At 50.2% G+C, this 16,512-nt stretch overlaps 1 protein-coding gene across 6 annotated transcripts in view; it reads left to right on the forward strand.

Annotated features, from left to right (window-relative positions):
* RAB11FIP5 (RAB11 family interacting protein 5) overlaps positions 1–16,512 on the forward strand; it is a 44,766-nt gene that overhangs the window by 12,182 nt on the left and 16,072 nt on the right. For all 6 annotated transcript variants that reach the window (XM_054202126.1, XM_054202128.1, XM_054202129.1 and 3 more), the window contains exons 2-3: positions 5,959–6,398; positions 8,371–9,109. In XM_054202126.1, the coding sequence (XP_054058101.1) occupies positions 5,959–6,398; positions 8,371–9,109 (1,179 nt within the window). The remainder of the gene's footprint in view (positions 1–5,958; positions 6,399–8,370; positions 9,110–16,512) is intronic.

Consider the following 16,512-nt stretch of genomic DNA (forward strand, 5'->3'; position numbering starts at 1 on the left):
TCCATGTTGGGATGTCTCTTGCTCCATACTGCAGCTCAGGTGGGTGAGTTGGCATGTGGCAGGAGCGTATCTCTTTGGGTTGAGGAGAACCTTGGCCACCCTGATGACACTGAGTGGTTTTGGGAGGGTTTTAGGAAGTGTCTGACCACTGAAGTGCTCTAGAAACGCTCCAGATGAGCATCCTTCCCCATGTGCATCCATGAACACTGAGAGTTGCTGAAGGACTTAACCACTAAAGGAAGCTGTCTTGAACCTGCTGCTAGTAAGGCACTGGGACTAGTCTGGGAGTGAAACTGGAGAACCATTGCTGAAGGTACCTCAGGTGTGTTGGACAGGTCTGGGGGGCGAGGTAGGTTTGGCTGAGCTGGAGGGTGGATGGGGTTCTCTTGGGGACCCCAGCCAGACCCATGGAAGAGCAAGGGCGGTCCTTCTTGGAAGGACTTACGTCCTCCCTGAAAGTAGGGCAGGATGGTGCCCTGATGGTGCATACAGCATCTCTGAGAACCATGTTGCGTGCACTGCCCTGCTGGCCTGATCTCATCCTGGTGTTGGGACTGTAGTAATCCCAAACCAACAAAATAAGATCGGATCACTGGGGGGCTTCTGGTTGACGACCTGCGTAGCTGCTGACAGGATTGGGGCTTGGGCTTTGTGCTTGGTTTTGTGCTGAAGGAGTTGCTTATCAGAAGGGTATCATGGAAGGGACAAAGTGACAGAAACCCTGGGGTCAGTCTCCCCTTGCCATGGTCAGCATTGCCTTTCTGTTAAGGGTTGGCTCTGTGTTCATCCCTGTTCATCCCGCAGCTTGGCTTCCCGTCGTGGTAGGTGCTGGGGCAGCCCACATGGATGAGGCGGGGAGGAAAAACTGCCCAAGCATCTTCCCCCTGTAGCTCAGATACCCAACACGAGGTTTCTAGGAGCAGGGGCTCCCTGTGCCCCCCATAAACAGTCACAGCCGGCTGGAGGAGGAAGTGCAGGGGAAGGGGATCATGCAAACCAGGCGCTGATGCCGACCAAATCCATCCTGTCGGCGTCCTCCATGGGGTCACTTTCCCTCCTTAACAAACAGCTCCTACGCTCTTGTTTCCATGCCAGGGTTTTTTTTTCCCTTTGCTCAGCACTAGTTGGCTTTCCGGTATGGGATGCTGCTGGAGGATGGGGGAAAGCACGTGTTTTTTGGGGGCCTGGAGTTACAGCAATGCTTTGTGCTCTGCTCTCCATGCCTCCCTCGCTGCTTTGATTGATCTCAGCAACAGCAAATGTTAAAATAGATGCCAGGCGCTTTCTGCCTTTCCTCCCAAACCTGCCTTTTGGCAGCTGCGCTGCATGGCTCGCCGTTCTCCTTGACTCCCAGTGGGGGCGAGTGGGAGGAGAGAGGAGCCTTTGCACAGGAAAGGGTTTTACTGAAACTGTCTGGAGGCAGTTTGGATGTGCTGATTAAACACGGTGACCCTAAATGAGCGTGTACAGCCATGCAGGGGGGCTGGAGAGCCCTCCACCGTACATCCATGCTCACAAGCAGTGTTACTGTGGTGGGATGTGAGCTTGCAAGCCCCCGGAGCATATCTTGCTTCCCAGGAGCCGCCCAAGAGCTCGCAGGGGCCTCCAGCTGTTTCCCCTTTCTGGGGCGCCTGCAGGGAGTTTTTGGTTTGAGGTTTCCTCTCCCATCCCTGTGTGCTGGGGCGGCTTGCTGCTTCCTTCCCCCTGCAGAGATCCCTGGGGCCTGGGTGCCTGCCTGCCCCTTCCCCACCGTAGCATCCGTGGAGGGCAGGTCCCGGGGTGATGCTGGGAGAAAGAAGCCCTTTGCCTTTCAGGGAATGCACACCCAGCATGGTGCCATGCTGCAAGCAGGCACCCAATGCACAGAGGCACTGGACCCGTGGGCTGTAAGAGGAAAGAATATATATTTTTTTTTTAGCAAAAGCCAATTGCCTGAACCTGCAGCTCCTGTCTTCAAGTTGGCTCGAGCTGCGTTCCCTGGACGTGTCGCGTTGGAGTTGTCTCTGAATAAAGCCCAGCTCTCCATATGTCCAGGGCCAAGGTGTCTCAGCAGAAGCATTGCCTTGCAGTGGAGGTGGGCAGTAGCTGACGGGTGGAAAGGAGCAGTTCTCCACAGAGCCAGAAGGGTGTTGATACAGGACCAGCAGGCTGGAAAGCTGCAGGTTTCATCCTCTGCTCCGTGTTCAAGGGAGAAGACCATTTCCAGTTGTAGAGAGCAAGGGAAGGAGCACAGACTCAGGCACCAAGCAGGTCTCCTGAGCTAGGAGGAATTCTACTCTCAATCACCACCAGCTCTGGCACTGAGACAGCCTGTTTAATTTAATGTTTTTTTAACTAGCAAAGTCTGTGTCAGGCTGTGACCCCTCCAAACATTGCTAAGAACAGCACCCCGGGAGTAGGTGGCCAGAGATGTGTGGCTTGTCCTGGATGTCCTGTGCAGCGAGGAGCTGGACCTAAGCTGGTGACACCATCCTCAAGAGAGGCCTCCAAAACACCTCCAAGAAGCGGGTCCTTGCAGTCCTGGGTTCCTGATGCTGGACATGGTTGACACGGCTTCCTCGATCTCCCTGAGCTCCTCAGTGCCAGCACCCGTTCCACAGTCTGATAAGTTCAGAGCGATTGGTCTGAGCCTGAGCTGCAAAGCCCATGGCGGCTGTTTCAGACTTGGAAAAGTGTTTGTATGGACAGAAGCTGGTTTGTTTTTCCAGGCGTATCGTCTAGTCCCATGTCCCCCTTGGACACTTGGCCCCAATCCAGAACCCCCCCACCCAGGGCTTCCCCCTGAGGGCAGCTTGTGGAAGAAACATGGGAAAACAATGGGTGTGGGATGGGGTTAACAGCGAAAAGATGCTGCAGGAGTTTGCGTTTAGCTGGGCTGGAACTTGAAACCTGCCTCAGTCCCGCTCTCCTGCCACATCCCAGCTGAATGTTTGCACCTCCTGTTTCCACTGGAGCTGATTCATAAAAAAATGAAAAACCCAACATGGAACAACTTAATCCTCCCAAACACTCATCTTGTGCCATAAACTTAGAGCTTAGCCTAAAAATAGCTCTGTTCCATGTTTGAGGTGTAGTCCCAACTGCTTGTTGACTGCTGATTAGGTCTTGGGAAGCAAAAAAAGCTCCTTAATCCAGTGCCAGCATAAGCAGAGGTTTTTCCTTGAACGGATGCTTTTTGAAGCAGATCAGGTTTTAAGGCTTGTTCTTTCAAAGGCGTCACCACTGAGCACCCAAATTAATTTTAATGACCACAACATTATAAGCAATGGGATGGGAGATGCTGAGAGCATATCCATGTGAGCTGAGCCAGTGCAGGGCTTCTGTGGGCTGTTATATCTCATCATCCTCAAGCTTGTGCCTTTCCTTATGTTAATCCACCCAGATTTTCTGTTTTGTTTTTTTTTTTTTTTTTCCTTGGGATGACGTAAGATATAAAAACTACTTGCGAGGTTTTTTTCTTTTCCTGCTAAATGATTCAGCCCCCAAATCTCCTCTCCCAGCTGGCAGGCTGCTGCAGCCCTTCCCTCTTGAACTTCTTCCAGCTCTTGCATCAAACTGAGCAACATAATATTTGATGTGCTGTGGCCACAGCCTGTTCCAAGCAGCCTTTTCCTCACTGCTCCTACGGGAAGAGTCCACTGACTCACCTGCTCCTGCTTCCCTAACTGCTCCCTGGCGGCGGATCAGCTCATTTGGATGTCTCTTTGCAGATGATGACTTGCTGCAAGGGGTTAATGCTGCTTTTTTTCATGTTTGTTTTTTTTTTTTTTTCTGCATGCCTGGATATTTTCAAGCCTGGGTACTGAAAATTTTTCAAAGGACATCATATGGGGGTGAGATAAGCAAGCGGCAGGAATAGGAATGGGTTCACTGGGGATTTAACCCCACATCTGTGCCCAGCAAAGTCACAGGCTCTGTCCCTCCTGCATTTCGGTGGCACCTGAATTGTGTGGTGAAGGACCTGGGTGCTTCCAGCTGTGCACTCGTGTTATTTATCCAGGCATCCCAGCAGGGAATTAGGGGTTTTGTTCCCCCTTCACGAGGTACATTTTAGGCTCCTCAGGCTTTCCAGCTCCTCCCTTCATCCAAGATGCGATAACATCCCCAGCAATAATACAGAAACGTCTGGAGGATGCGATTCAAGTTTCTCCTTGCCCTGGTGATTTCAGCATGGTCACACCCATCTCCGTCCTTCACATTTTCCTTCCTCTTTTTTTTTCCTTTTCAGTGACTTCATTTTTCAAGTGGATGTAAACACCGCTAGGATTTTTATTTTCTGGGAAATCATTGGGAAATTGTTATCCCAGGTCTAGAAATTTCTTCCAACTCTCATTGCTGCCTGCTTCACCTGTGAAGCATGTCATGGAGAAATAGAGTCTGTCCTGAACATACATATTTCCTTGCGCCTCGTTAAGGGGAATTTTAATACTTTTATCCGTGAGGGATCAGAGCTGCTGGGGCAATGGCTGTGCTGGAGACCCACTCATCCTGCTGCAGCCACCTCAGGAAGCAGCACTTGGAACCGGGGCAGAAAGATCAGGCATATTACAGGAGGAGAAGAGAGTGAAGGACCACTGGGTCAGCAGCAGTTTGGGGGAAGAAATGGTTCCGTCATGGCCTGTGTTTCGTGCTGCCCCGTCTGACCATGTTACCACTGTGAACTGGAGAGCTAGAAGGTGTCTCTGGGCATCCCTTGCTTTGCTGCCCTCTCACCCACCGTTTGTTCCAGCCGGCAGGAGGCAAGTTCCCTCTCCCATCGTGTACCAGGGGTTGCTCCATGCCTGCCAGTGCACAGGTTATTCCCTGTGGAGGGACTGGGCCCTAAATGGAGGTTGGGATGTTTTTTTCCCTTGTGCAGTGAATGTTTTGGAGGCTTTTCCCATGCTCTTTCCATCTCTGTGAGCAAAGTCTGCGTTATGGGTTTCATCTGGGGCAGGGCAGTGGGGAGCATCCTCTGTTAATCTACTGTGGAGTCGGTCGAAGCTTTTGTGCTGGTGGATATGGCCGGTATCTCATTTGGGAGCTCTCGCCAGCCCCAGTGGCACAGTGCTGGGCTTTGGCAACCAGCACGGGGGGCGTTAAAGTCAAGTCCTTTTCCCTCCTCAGCTCAGGCTTCTGAGCTGCCTCGTATTTTACAGATGTTTTAGCAGAATTGAAGGATTTGGAGGAGGGGAAGCTGATGGATGTATAGGTGTGTTGCATCATCCACCATCACATCAGGTCATTGCAGATCCCAAAACTGTACTGCAGGCTGGAGACTGCCATGGGCTGGCTGTGGGAATGCAGATGTTTCCCAAAAATCCACTAACCTTGGTAGGGTAGGGTAGGTGCTGCATAGCAGCTCCTCCTGCCCATAGAGAGCTCCTGGGATGCAGCATCCTCTAAATGCTTGATGCAAGGAAACTTCCAGGCAAACTTCAGCACCTTTATGTAGGGTGAGGCACAGAGGGTCTGACATAAAGTTATTTCAGTGAATGTTGTTGAGTGCCTTTGCCATTACGGTATTGTCTCTGACTTGAAAGGATTTGTTCTGAGTCAGTGGCTCTTGAATATTTAAAATGCAAGCACAAAGCACCATCTTTTTTTAAACACAGGCTCACAGCAATGTATCAACTGACTGTACAAAACTTTGGCCACCAGTAACTTACCCCCATGAAATGCATGTCAGTGTCTGATGCCAGGGTGAGCAAGATGGTGTTTGCCAGGTTTTTTAGTGGAAGTGCTTTAGGACAGGGATGGAGACAGAGCTCTTATGAAGCCGCTGTGGTTCAGGGAGGGTTCTGGTCCCATCCAAAACCTCCGTGCTTGGCGTTTGTGTGTCTCTGACTCAGGTCTTGGGTGAATTCTGGGGTGCTTGTGCTAGGTCCCACCCAGCAGCATCCTCCCAGAGGTCTTTCTGACTTGTGGCTCTTGGAAATGACGAATGGGCCTTTGCTTTTTTTTCCTCTCTGGCTCCAGGTGGCACAAGCTACACTCCAAGGCTGGGAAGAAGGAGAAGGAGCGTGGTGAGATCCTGGTGAGCATCCAGTTCACACGCAACAACCTTACAGCCAGCATGTTTGACCTGTCCATGAAGGACAAGCCACGGTCGCCTTTTGGCAAGCTGAAGGACAAGGTGAAGGGCAAGAAGAAATATGACTTGGAGTCAGCCTCTGCCATCATCCCCAGCAGCATGGGCGCCCTCGACATGGAGGATGACTATGATGTTGGGGGCAAGAAGTCCAAAGTCAAGGGCTTCTTCTTGAAGAACAAGCTGCGCAAGTCGTCCCTGACGCAATCCAACACCTCCCTGGGATCCGACAGCACCATCTCTTCTGCCAGCCTGGGCTTGGCTGCAAATGTTCCCGAGGTAACAAAATCCCCAAGCAGACACAGCAGTCTGTCCACCGAACGCTCTGGTAAGAGGATGACGGTTTTAATCCTCACCCTCCTTCTTTTTTCCTTCTTTTCTTTGTAAGGGGCTGTTGAGGCTTTCCTGCAAATCTGTTAACTAATTGCTTACCTAAAAAGCGGCGTCCTGCACAAACCCTCTGAGACCTTCTGCGTGCTGTCAGTAACGTGCTTGTCAGAATAGGGGGCTACGTCTAAGATTTTGCTTTTCATGCTGAGCCTGTATATGGGCAGCCTGACTTAACGTTGATGCTGCATGTGCGCCCTGCAGTTCAACGCGAGCCTGCAGGCCACGAGGGTGCTTTAGGACCATTTCTTCTCTGCACCCTGAAAGCGGGTCGCTAACAGTGGCTCGTAGCAGTAAGCCCCTGGGAGAGGGCTGGGTGAAGCCGAGCACACTGGTGCTGTGCTGCACTGCTGCCTGGCTGTCTAATGAGATGCCTCCGGCTTGGAGGCAAAGCTGAAACAGTGACCAGTTCCCGGTGATTAAAGCAATCTGAGCTCTTGGCGCTCGGAGAGTGGCGATTTGCAAACAAAAAAGGCCCTTGTAGTGAATTAATTCTTGCCATCCCTTGAAAACAAGATGTATAATTAAATGGTTTAATTGGCTGGAGACAGCAAATTCCCATATTGGGTGGGAGTCCCTGGGTACATGCTGCTTCTCACTGTGCTGGCAAAGCTGCCTGCATGATGCCTCACGGTTTCTGGTGGGTGATGTTCCTGTGAGTGGCTGGAGAGCGAGTAGAGGCACTGGTTTGGCCCCGTGATCCTCGCATCATGGTGAAGGAGTGTCATAGTTTAACCCCAGCTGGCAACTAAGCACACACAGCTGCTTGCTCACTGCCCCCCCGTTGTGATGGGGGAGAGAATCAGAAGAGTAAAAGTGAGAACAGTCATGGGTTGATATAAAGACAGTTTAATAGGTAAAACAAAAGCCGTGCACGCAAGCAAAGCAAACAGGGAATTCATTCATTGCTTCCCATTGGCAGACAGGTGTTCGGCCATATCCAGGAAAGCAGGGCTCCATCATGCATAACAGTTACTTGGGAAGACAAATGCCATCACTCTGAACGTCCCCCATTCGCTTCTTCTTCCTCCAGCTTTATAAACTGCGCATGATGTCACATGGTATGGGGTATCCCTTTGGTCGATTGGCGTCAGCTGTCCTGGCTGTGTTCCCTCCCAGCTTCTTGTGCCCCTCCGGCCTGCTCGCTGGTGGTGTGGTGTGAGAAGCAGAACAGGCCTTGACTCTGTGTAAGCACTGCTTAGCAGTAACCAAAACATCCCTGTATTTTCAGCACTGTTTTCAGCACAAATCCAAAACATAGCCCCATAGTAGCTACTGCGAAGAAAATTAACTCCATCCCAGCCAAAACCAGCAAAGGAGAGAGCATTTCTGGCTAGGAGGGGAGCGCAGCTGCATGTTACCTAAAGTCCAGGCAGTCCTTCTCACTGGGTTCTCCATGTAACCCCAAAATCTGCTGAGCGTTAGCAATAGCCACAGGGTCAGGCAGTGAGAGGGAGAAACAGGCGCTGGACCCTCCTGGCTTATATCACACAAAGCAGCAGCCTGGCCTGTTGGAGCAGAGCTCAGAGGCTCATTGTCTTTTATTCAGTGCAAACTCTTAAGTCATATGGAAGCATAAGCCCTTTAAGTAGCTTCTGGGTAGTTTGTTGCATTTATTATCGATCTCAGATCCTCTCAGAGAAGGGTTTTTTCATCTTTCTCATCTCCAGATCCTGCAGTGGGGGTGATGTGCTTGGGGAGAACAGCGTATAGCTTGTATAGCCACATACTTGTGACCCATGCTTTGCATTTCTAGTCATTTAATTACAATCCAATAGAGCCTGGGAGGGAGAAAGCCATTATGGTTTCACAGATCTCTCTAGTGTTTGCAAGTAGAAGATAACGATGCTTTTCATACCTATGCCTGTTGCTCAGATGACCTCACCTCTGTTTTGTGTTTTATTTTCCCCCAGTGAAAGACTACTTGCCATCTCCAAAGCTGACCCACAAGAGAGCATTCAGTGACGATGTCTCCCAAGTCAGCCCCGTCCTGGAGCCAAAAGCAATCCAAAACCTGAAGCCAAAGAATGATCCTGTGTCCCGGTCTTCCCTCTGCATCAATGGAAGCCACGTTTACAGCGACGAGCCTGCACCAAAGAGCCCCGTGTCTGTCCCTCAGAGCTCTGCGCCACCATCTGTGCCCAGTGTTCCCAGACGGCAGGAGGAGGGCTTCGGCTTCACCCCCCTCCATCCCGACTCCCACGAGGTGCCTTGGGGGATCAGCAACTTGGAGAGGACACAGCAGAGAGACGAGCCCAGGTTCATCCCATCTCCTCCCAGCTTAGCCTTGCAAGAAGAGCTCAAGGTTTCCACAAAAGCTGTCACTCTCAGTAACCATCTGGGCAGAGCCAAGATGGAGGAAAACAGTCGCTTAGAGAACAAGCCGACACAAGCTGCAACACCCATGGTCTTCTCCACAGAGACGACGAAGGACAAACAACCCGAGGAAACAAGGAAGGAAGACAAGAAAGTGAAGGGTGGGCTCTTCCATCAAGGGGGCAACAAGAGTGACGTGGGGAGCAAAGCACAGGGGGAGAAAGTGGGACCCTCCCATGGCTCGTCCGTCCACGCGACACCAGGGAGAGATGAGAGGAGTAAGACCAGTGGCTGGTTCGGTTCAAAGGAGCCCAAAGAGTCCCCTCAGAAACCCAGGTCAGTGAGACGGGTGTGTTGATGTCTAGGCCATTAACTAGCTGCCCCAGCCTCCCATCTTCAATGGCTGTGCTGTTAAATGCTCTCCAGCATCAGCAGAGGAGTGGTCCCCATTGCTCAGACAAGGTGATAGCACGGGAAATCATTCCTTGGTCTTAAATGTCTCAAAGGGAGGGTGATTTTGCCTGGATCCTCCCTTGGCTTCTGTCACAAACCAACTCCAGTTGCCCTCCTGGGCTGTGTTTCCTGGTTGGGGAAGGGAGGGATCCCCTTCATGGACAGGGAGACATTTCCTTTTGCAGAGGTGAGGCTCAACGCGGTCATGCCAAGTGTTTCTGTGGCCTCAAAGTAAAGGATCGTTATCCTTTAATTAGATAAAAAAGTTTCCTTGGCAGTCAGTGTAGGATGTGGGACATAGTGACATGTAATTGCATTTTTTGGTTAACATCCCACCCCCTCTATGTTGCTGCTTTGGCCTGGGGGTGCGGTACTTTGGTAACTTGAGATATTATTAATATTTCTGAAGTAACTAATCCCAGCCCTGCTCTTTCCTTTTCCCATCCCACCCCAGCCTTCCCTCCTCCCGATTATGAATCTCTAATTGTTCTTGCTTTGCGTGATGATTCATCCCTCCAAATCCTCAGCACTGTATTTGTGGCACATAAAACATGGTGTTTGTGCTGTTTCTGTGCAGGCTTTATTGCGACAGTGTGTCACCCACATCCATCTGTAGCCCCCAGCAGTTGAGCTGGCCGTCCAGAGGTTGACCAAGAGCCTGGTCTGGTGTTATCATTGCTCAGTGAGAGGGAGAAAACAGGGTTAAAAGCAGCCAGAGAAAATAACTGGCAGTTGAGAGGTGGTTGCATCTAGAGGGTTGATTTATTATAGGGGTTTTCTAATCTGGGCTGACTTTAACCTAATTTATTAAGCAGAAGGATTTTAATTCAGTCTAAGCCTCCTTTAATGAGGAGGGCTCTCATGGTTTATTCAACCTAACCAGATTCCCACACGGGTTAAACTGCTTTTAAAGTGCTGCTCAGACGTAAGTGAGGGGTTGAGCACATCGCTCAGTGCAGCTTCAGAACAGGGGCAGCCCCAGAAGTCCTCCTCACCCCACAAGAAGATGTTGTGTTCGTAGTGGTCTTTAAGGCCAACTGGAGGCAAGAACGTGCTGCCACCCCCCCTTCCCCAGGACCGAAGGGCACATGTCCTTGTCCTGCGTGCCACACTTGGTTGCTTGAGAGGAACATATGCTGTCAGCGCGAGGATGGGAGAGGAGCCACAAGGGCTGGTAAGGCTTGGTCCTGCCCGCTGCCAGCACTCCCAGCTGCACGGGCAGATCTGGGGACACCGAGGCAGGCGGGGAGCTGCTCCTCTAAGTCACAAACGCCCCATCTCGCAGGGCCCAGAGCTCTGTGCCCCAGAGCCTTTCATGGGGGAGCAAAGCCCAGCTCACATGGGGCAGGCAATGGGGAAGGGAAGGACCAGAGAGGGTGTGGGGTCTCTGTCCTCGAGCAGCTCCGGCATCAGGAGAGACGAATGTGAGGTCCTGGGACTGCTGTGGCTGCGGTTCCTACTTATGGGTTTTTCATTTCCAGGAGACTTAAAATCCCGGGAGTTACTTGGTGTCACATCCTGGTGCAAGGTTTGTTTCTGGATGAGAGTAAAGGATTCAGGTCTCCGAATGCTGTGACTGAGGAAGGACAGAATATGACCACTCAAGACTGTTCTTTTTTTTTTTTTTTATTTTGCGATAATAAATGTGCTGTTTGATTTAAGTCCTAGAATAGAAAAGATACAGCATGAAACCATAAAAAATCCTACTGTATTCAGGCAGTGACTCCCCAAGTTGCCTGAGACAGCCAGCGAATTCCTGTGAGTCTACAATGTACGCGAGTAATGGGATGGGAGATGCCCTCTGCATCTCTGGAGCCTTTTCCTTGATAAACGGGTGAGAAACCTGCAGGTTTCCTCCTGCTTTGCAGTTCTAGGAAGGAGACGGATGCGGGCTGTGTGTTACAACCTGACATGTAAGCTGTGCCTGCCCCACTCCTCTGATGGACGCTGCTGTCTTCAAGGCAAGGATGTCCAATCCAGCAGTAAATCAGCTCCCAAACGCCTGGAGCATCGAACCCAGTGGATAATTGCTGTGAGTGCAGAGGTGCCCTTAAACGCTGCCGGTTTCTAACAATCCTCTGCCTTTTTTTTAAATGACAGCTGCTGGACCCATTCCCAACATTATTCCTTTCCCAGAGGGTTTTCACTCCATGTTTTTTTTAAAATCTACTTCAGTGCTCACAGTTTACTTTCAAGCTAAGCTGAAACTACGCTTTGCTTAGAGTCAGTTTGCTGTGACATGCTGAGGACCCCGTCTGCTGACGGCTGTCTTCTAAGGAGGAACCTGGATGAACCATGCAACAGCAGCTCCTCTGTTTGGGGTTTTCTCTCCCAAAAATAAGAATTGCTTTGAAGCAGCACAGGCCGGAAGGAACAAATTCAAAGGGGCCCCTTTTGGGGTGTTCATAAGCATCTGAACGGGCTTTAATTGCAGTTTGCAATTTGAAAATGGGAAGTAATGAGCTTAAACTGTAGCAAGGGAGATTTAAGGTAGTCATTAGGAGAAGTCTCTTATGGAGAATGTTGAAGTGCTAGAGCTGTCTGGCTGGGAGGAGGAAGCCCAGTGTCTGGGGCTTTGTGAACTGGGGTAAATGAGCACCTTTGGGGAACATTATAAGAAGCATTTGTCCTAGCATATGGCCCAGGCAGGGCAGTGGGAGATGGTGACTGAGTCTCATTTGTTGCAAAAATGGCCTTTCCATCATCACAGGGAGATGGACTGTCTCTAGTCTGGCTTTCCTGGTTCTTCATTTTTTCTGACCATTAATTACAATGTCACTACTTATTCTAATTATACAGAACTCTATCTTTTCTGATTTTATTCTCCTTCCTTACACTGAATGACCTTGTGGACCATGCCACTGGTTCAAGTCAAAGCTGTTGAAGAGCTTATTAGGTCTTGGCGGTGTCAGGTTGAACATACGGTCTGGTGTCATCGTATTGTGATAATCAAATGCATATGGTTTCTCAAGTGTGCGATTGAAAAGTTAGCAGTGCTTATCTGTGGGTGTTTTATGGATGTCCATTTGCATCTGGAGGAGCTATACAGTTAGCAGTGTAACTTTTAGAGCTGAAGACAGATTAACCTTTGCTTTGTAGAGAGAACCAGCCTCTGAATCCAGCAGTTTTAAGTCTTTGACTTATCTGAACAAAGGATTTTTTCCCTCCTGCTCTCCTGCTTCTGGAAACTTCAGCTTTGTGGCTCCTAACAGCTGAGCAAGCAGCATCTTCTCGCTGTTTTGCCCACCGTGGATAAGTCAAGTTTCAGCTGAAGATGAACGTGGGGAGAGAGCGTGAAAAGCAGTCACCTTTGCAAGACCAAAAAATTCAACCTGTAATTAGTTAAAAGGTCTGTAATTAGAAAGATGCTTTACAGTTAAGGTTTAAATTAGCCTACAGCTAAGACAAGTTTCGCACAGCTTGTCTTTAACCACTTGCCCTTGCAAAACCACACCCTTTCTAAAATAAGGAAGCCACTGACTTTTGGCTGTTTTTAACTTCAGCTTTAAAAAAAGGTTTTCTGTTCTGTTATGGGTAGGTTTTGCTGACCCATTGTCAAGCACGCGTGAGCTGGTGCTGCCCTGCGAGCTGCAAACCTGCCCGCTCTCTTATCCGGGGAGAAAGCTGGACATTTCTGCCTTTAGCTCTTATTTACACATTTGTTCGCTGACTCTTGACAGGGAAGCAGGTCCCAAAGGCTGTGCTTTTTGGCCTTGGCTTTGCTAATCTGTGGAGGCTACCGGGCTTGATACTGGCTTGAATAGAAGCAGTAGGAAGATAGTGTTTGCTCTTTGGAGACCGGAATAAAAGACTCTTTGGGGTTTGTTGTTTTTGAGGTTGTGTGGTCAAGGGTTGTATGTAAGGAAGAAGCTCAGCAGGTTTATTTGAGGCAAGGCCTGGGGCTAAAACAATTGGTTTAACTATTTTCAGGGTTTCCTGCAATGTTGTCAGAGCTCCACAGGTCCTGCTTCCTGCAGCGTGAATCGGGATGTTAAAGTGGGGCTGCATCTCATGCTTGGCAATAGGAAAAAATAGAAATTGCACTCTCTCTTGTAAAAATAATTGCATTAGCGCTATTTGCAGGTTAAAGCCCCTTCCCTCTGACACTGCTTTCATGGGGGGAAAATGTAAAATCATCCCCCACCTTGGTTGTCAGTCCTCTTTCCATAGTCCGTACCCTTATATCCAGCAGTGAGGCCAAATACTGTCTTGAATTCCTCATTCTTCATCATGTACTCCTAAAAAGTACATTTCCTAAATGCTGGAAATGGGAAGAAGGTTTTGAACGACTGGAGCGTGGTCCTTGGAGAGACTGGCAGCAGGGGGCGGCGGAGGTGGACCAGGTGAGCCTGTCGGTGGGATTGAACACCGATGCGTGTGACAGCCACCTCCAAAGCACCGTTAAGGGCAACTTTCAGAGCAGAACCTGGGAGGCTGCAGAGTTTGATGAAGAGGAGCAACCATGTCATGAGAACCAGGGCATCACGGGTACACGGTGAGGCTGCGTATGAGTCCGTCACGGGAACTGTCAGGGATCTCTGGCACAGGTCTTGTATCCACGCGAGCTGCAAAACTGCACGCCTGCATCGGATCAGTCACAGGGTAAAAATGATCAGGGATGGAGCTGGACATTTTCCCTCTGGCACGAGGGGTGCAGGGAGCCTGCAAGGGTGAAAAATGGCTCTTAAAATGCCTCTGCCTTCCTTTTGCCTGCTGAGCCTGCATTACCAGTGTTGGACTTGAAGCAGGATGATGAATTGGATCCCAAGCTGGCACCAGCTCAGCCCTGATGAGACAAATTTGTTTTGTAGCTGTCCAGGTAAAGCACAGCCCCACTCTCACCTATAAAAGTGGGTTTGGTGTTAGCACTTTGCATCTACCTGTGCTCCTTACTGCCCAGATCCTGTCTCTGCTATTTTGTTTTTATTCCTGTGGTTTGGGGGCAAATCTCTAAAAAGCAGGACTTTTAAATTTGTTTCAATTGGGATGATGGGCAGGTGAGGACCAAGGGGAAAGCAAAGCGGTTATTGCACAGATAGCTAAACCCCTTACTTTCATCTCTGAAATTGCTATTTAAAAGCAGCATTTGCATATATTCTCTGACTCCTTCCCACTTGTGTTCCCAGCCTGTATAAAAATGTCCCGGGCTGCCATACCCATCTCTTCCCAACCCCTTTCTGCACAAATCCTGCCATGCCAGCCTCACTCACCCCGGTGGGAGGAAATTCCTGATCCCTGTCAGGCTTTGAAGCCACCGCCAGGTCCTCCGGCACCCTGGTCCTGCTGGTTTTCCACCCTCCCTGGCTCGCTCTCAGTGAGCCCCGTTTGCATGATTCTCTACGGAGGAATGGTGCAAAAAGCAGCTTTTGAGTGGTAGGGTCATGGCACTCCCCTGGATCCAGCCCTCCTAGGAGGGATTTCCCACTTGAGCTTCAGCGCAGCTCTTAACCTCAGCATATTATGGCTGGATTTGAGCCCTGCCCACCCCAAACCCCTGCTTTTTCAGCGCATGTGCTGTTTTCTTTATCTTCATGGTGCAGAGTTACCCACGCTCTTGCAGATGGGTGCGATGGCCTGGGGACTGTGGAGCTCCCTGTGACCAAGGAGCTGGAGTGGCTGCTGCCAGCCTGAAATTCAGAATTTTCAGAACTGTGAGAATAGTTCTCACTATTCAGAAACTGAATCTCAGAACTGTACAGAATAATCTCCCTGCATTGAACAAGCTGTTTCAAATAGACTTTCCATCAGGGGGTTGCTCAGCAATATTTTCTTTTCTTTTTTTTTTTTTTTTTTCTGCTGAGAGGCTAAAACGCGTCTGTGAAGTGCTGCCAAACAAATAAATGAGGGCAGAAAGGTACCCGCTATTTATTTTGGCTGGCGGAGCTGTGTGCTGGGGTATGGGAGGAGGAGGGTGAGTCAGCGTTTCAATGCAGCAAAGATCTTCAGTCAGGCTGCTGCAAGCGGAGGTTTCCCTCTAGAGGAATACGCAATCCTCGGCGTCTTGTTTCACTGAGCACTTCCAGCATCCTTCATCAGAGAGGGGAAATGGGGCTTTTTGTCGGGTGGGTTATTCGTGGGGAGAGCAGGTCTGCTGCCAGCACAGGGCTGGTAGCCAAGACAGGGGGGCTTGGGCTGAGGAAAGGGGCTGAACGGTGACGGTGCAATTGGTGCTTTGAAGGCCCAGGGGAAAGACATGGGCTCTGCTGCCAGGAGTTTGCAGCTGAGAGCAGTTTGTGCAGCCCCTGAACAAGCCCTGGTGGGTCCCATCAGGAATGGGGACCATTCCTTGGAGAAGGAAAACCAGAATCTGACAAAAAAAGAGATGGATTTAAGTTCTGTCTTTATATCTCCAACTTGGCTTGGGCTGCACATACTGGGAGAGGACGATATGGGACTGCTGCCTGGCAGGGGAGAGATTTGAGTCCTCCTGCTCCAGAGCTAGAGGCTGCATCGCTTCTGGTTTGCTTCCCTCCCGGAAGAGATTCATGTTCACCTACCTTGTTCCCCAGGCGAAGTGCAGCCTTCATCTTGATGCGTCCTGATACTGATGTGTAGGTCACAGTGGGTAAGGGGCAATCAGGGCGTTGCTGAAAGTAGCATCCCACCTCCTGGTGGCCTGGACCACACAGGCAGCAGCTCAGTGCTGGGACCAGCTTGCTGTCATGGCCGAGAGCTGCTCTTTCTCAGCAGGCCCAGCACCCTGTGAGCCCCATCGTGACATGGGGAAAGAAGACATGGTCTTGGGTGGGTTTGAAGAGACCTTGAAGCTGTTCCTCCACCTGTGTGGGTGGGGATCAGTGCAATTCAGGGCACTGCCCACCATGTCTGCCTGAGCAAAAGGCTGCTTTGGCATTAGCTCTTGGGGAAGCAACTTCAACCACTCAGTCTTCTGACAGCTGTGAAGGTTGTTGGCAGTAGGCACTTACTAGGAGCCTGAAGCTGATTAATGCTCTGTAGCCATTTAGTGCTAGAACCCAGCAGAGCTGTCTGGATCAGGCCTCGGTTGCTCTTACTCAGCACTAAATGCTGTTTAAGCAGAATCACAAATGAGGGATGTTAATCTGGACCAAAACATTAAAGCAAGTGCTAGCAAGAAGGATCAATTGCAGGAGCAAGCAGAGGTAGGGCAGTGGTATGTGCTGTTTGCAGCCACCCTGAGATCATGGTGTTTCAGGGTGGACTTTTACACCTTCCCTTTTCAGAAGGAAGGGGAAATTTTCCGTGTTTTGCCGTATTCCACCACAGGTAAAACCCATTTGTGGATCTTGTGAACTCACCCAGCTGGA

This window comes from Rissa tridactyla, chromosome 5, assembly GCF_028500815.1.
Source record: "Rissa tridactyla isolate bRisTri1 chromosome 5, bRisTri1.patW.cur.20221130, whole genome shotgun sequence".
NCBI classification, from domain to species: Eukaryota; Metazoa; Chordata; class Aves; order Charadriiformes; family Laridae; genus Rissa; species Rissa tridactyla.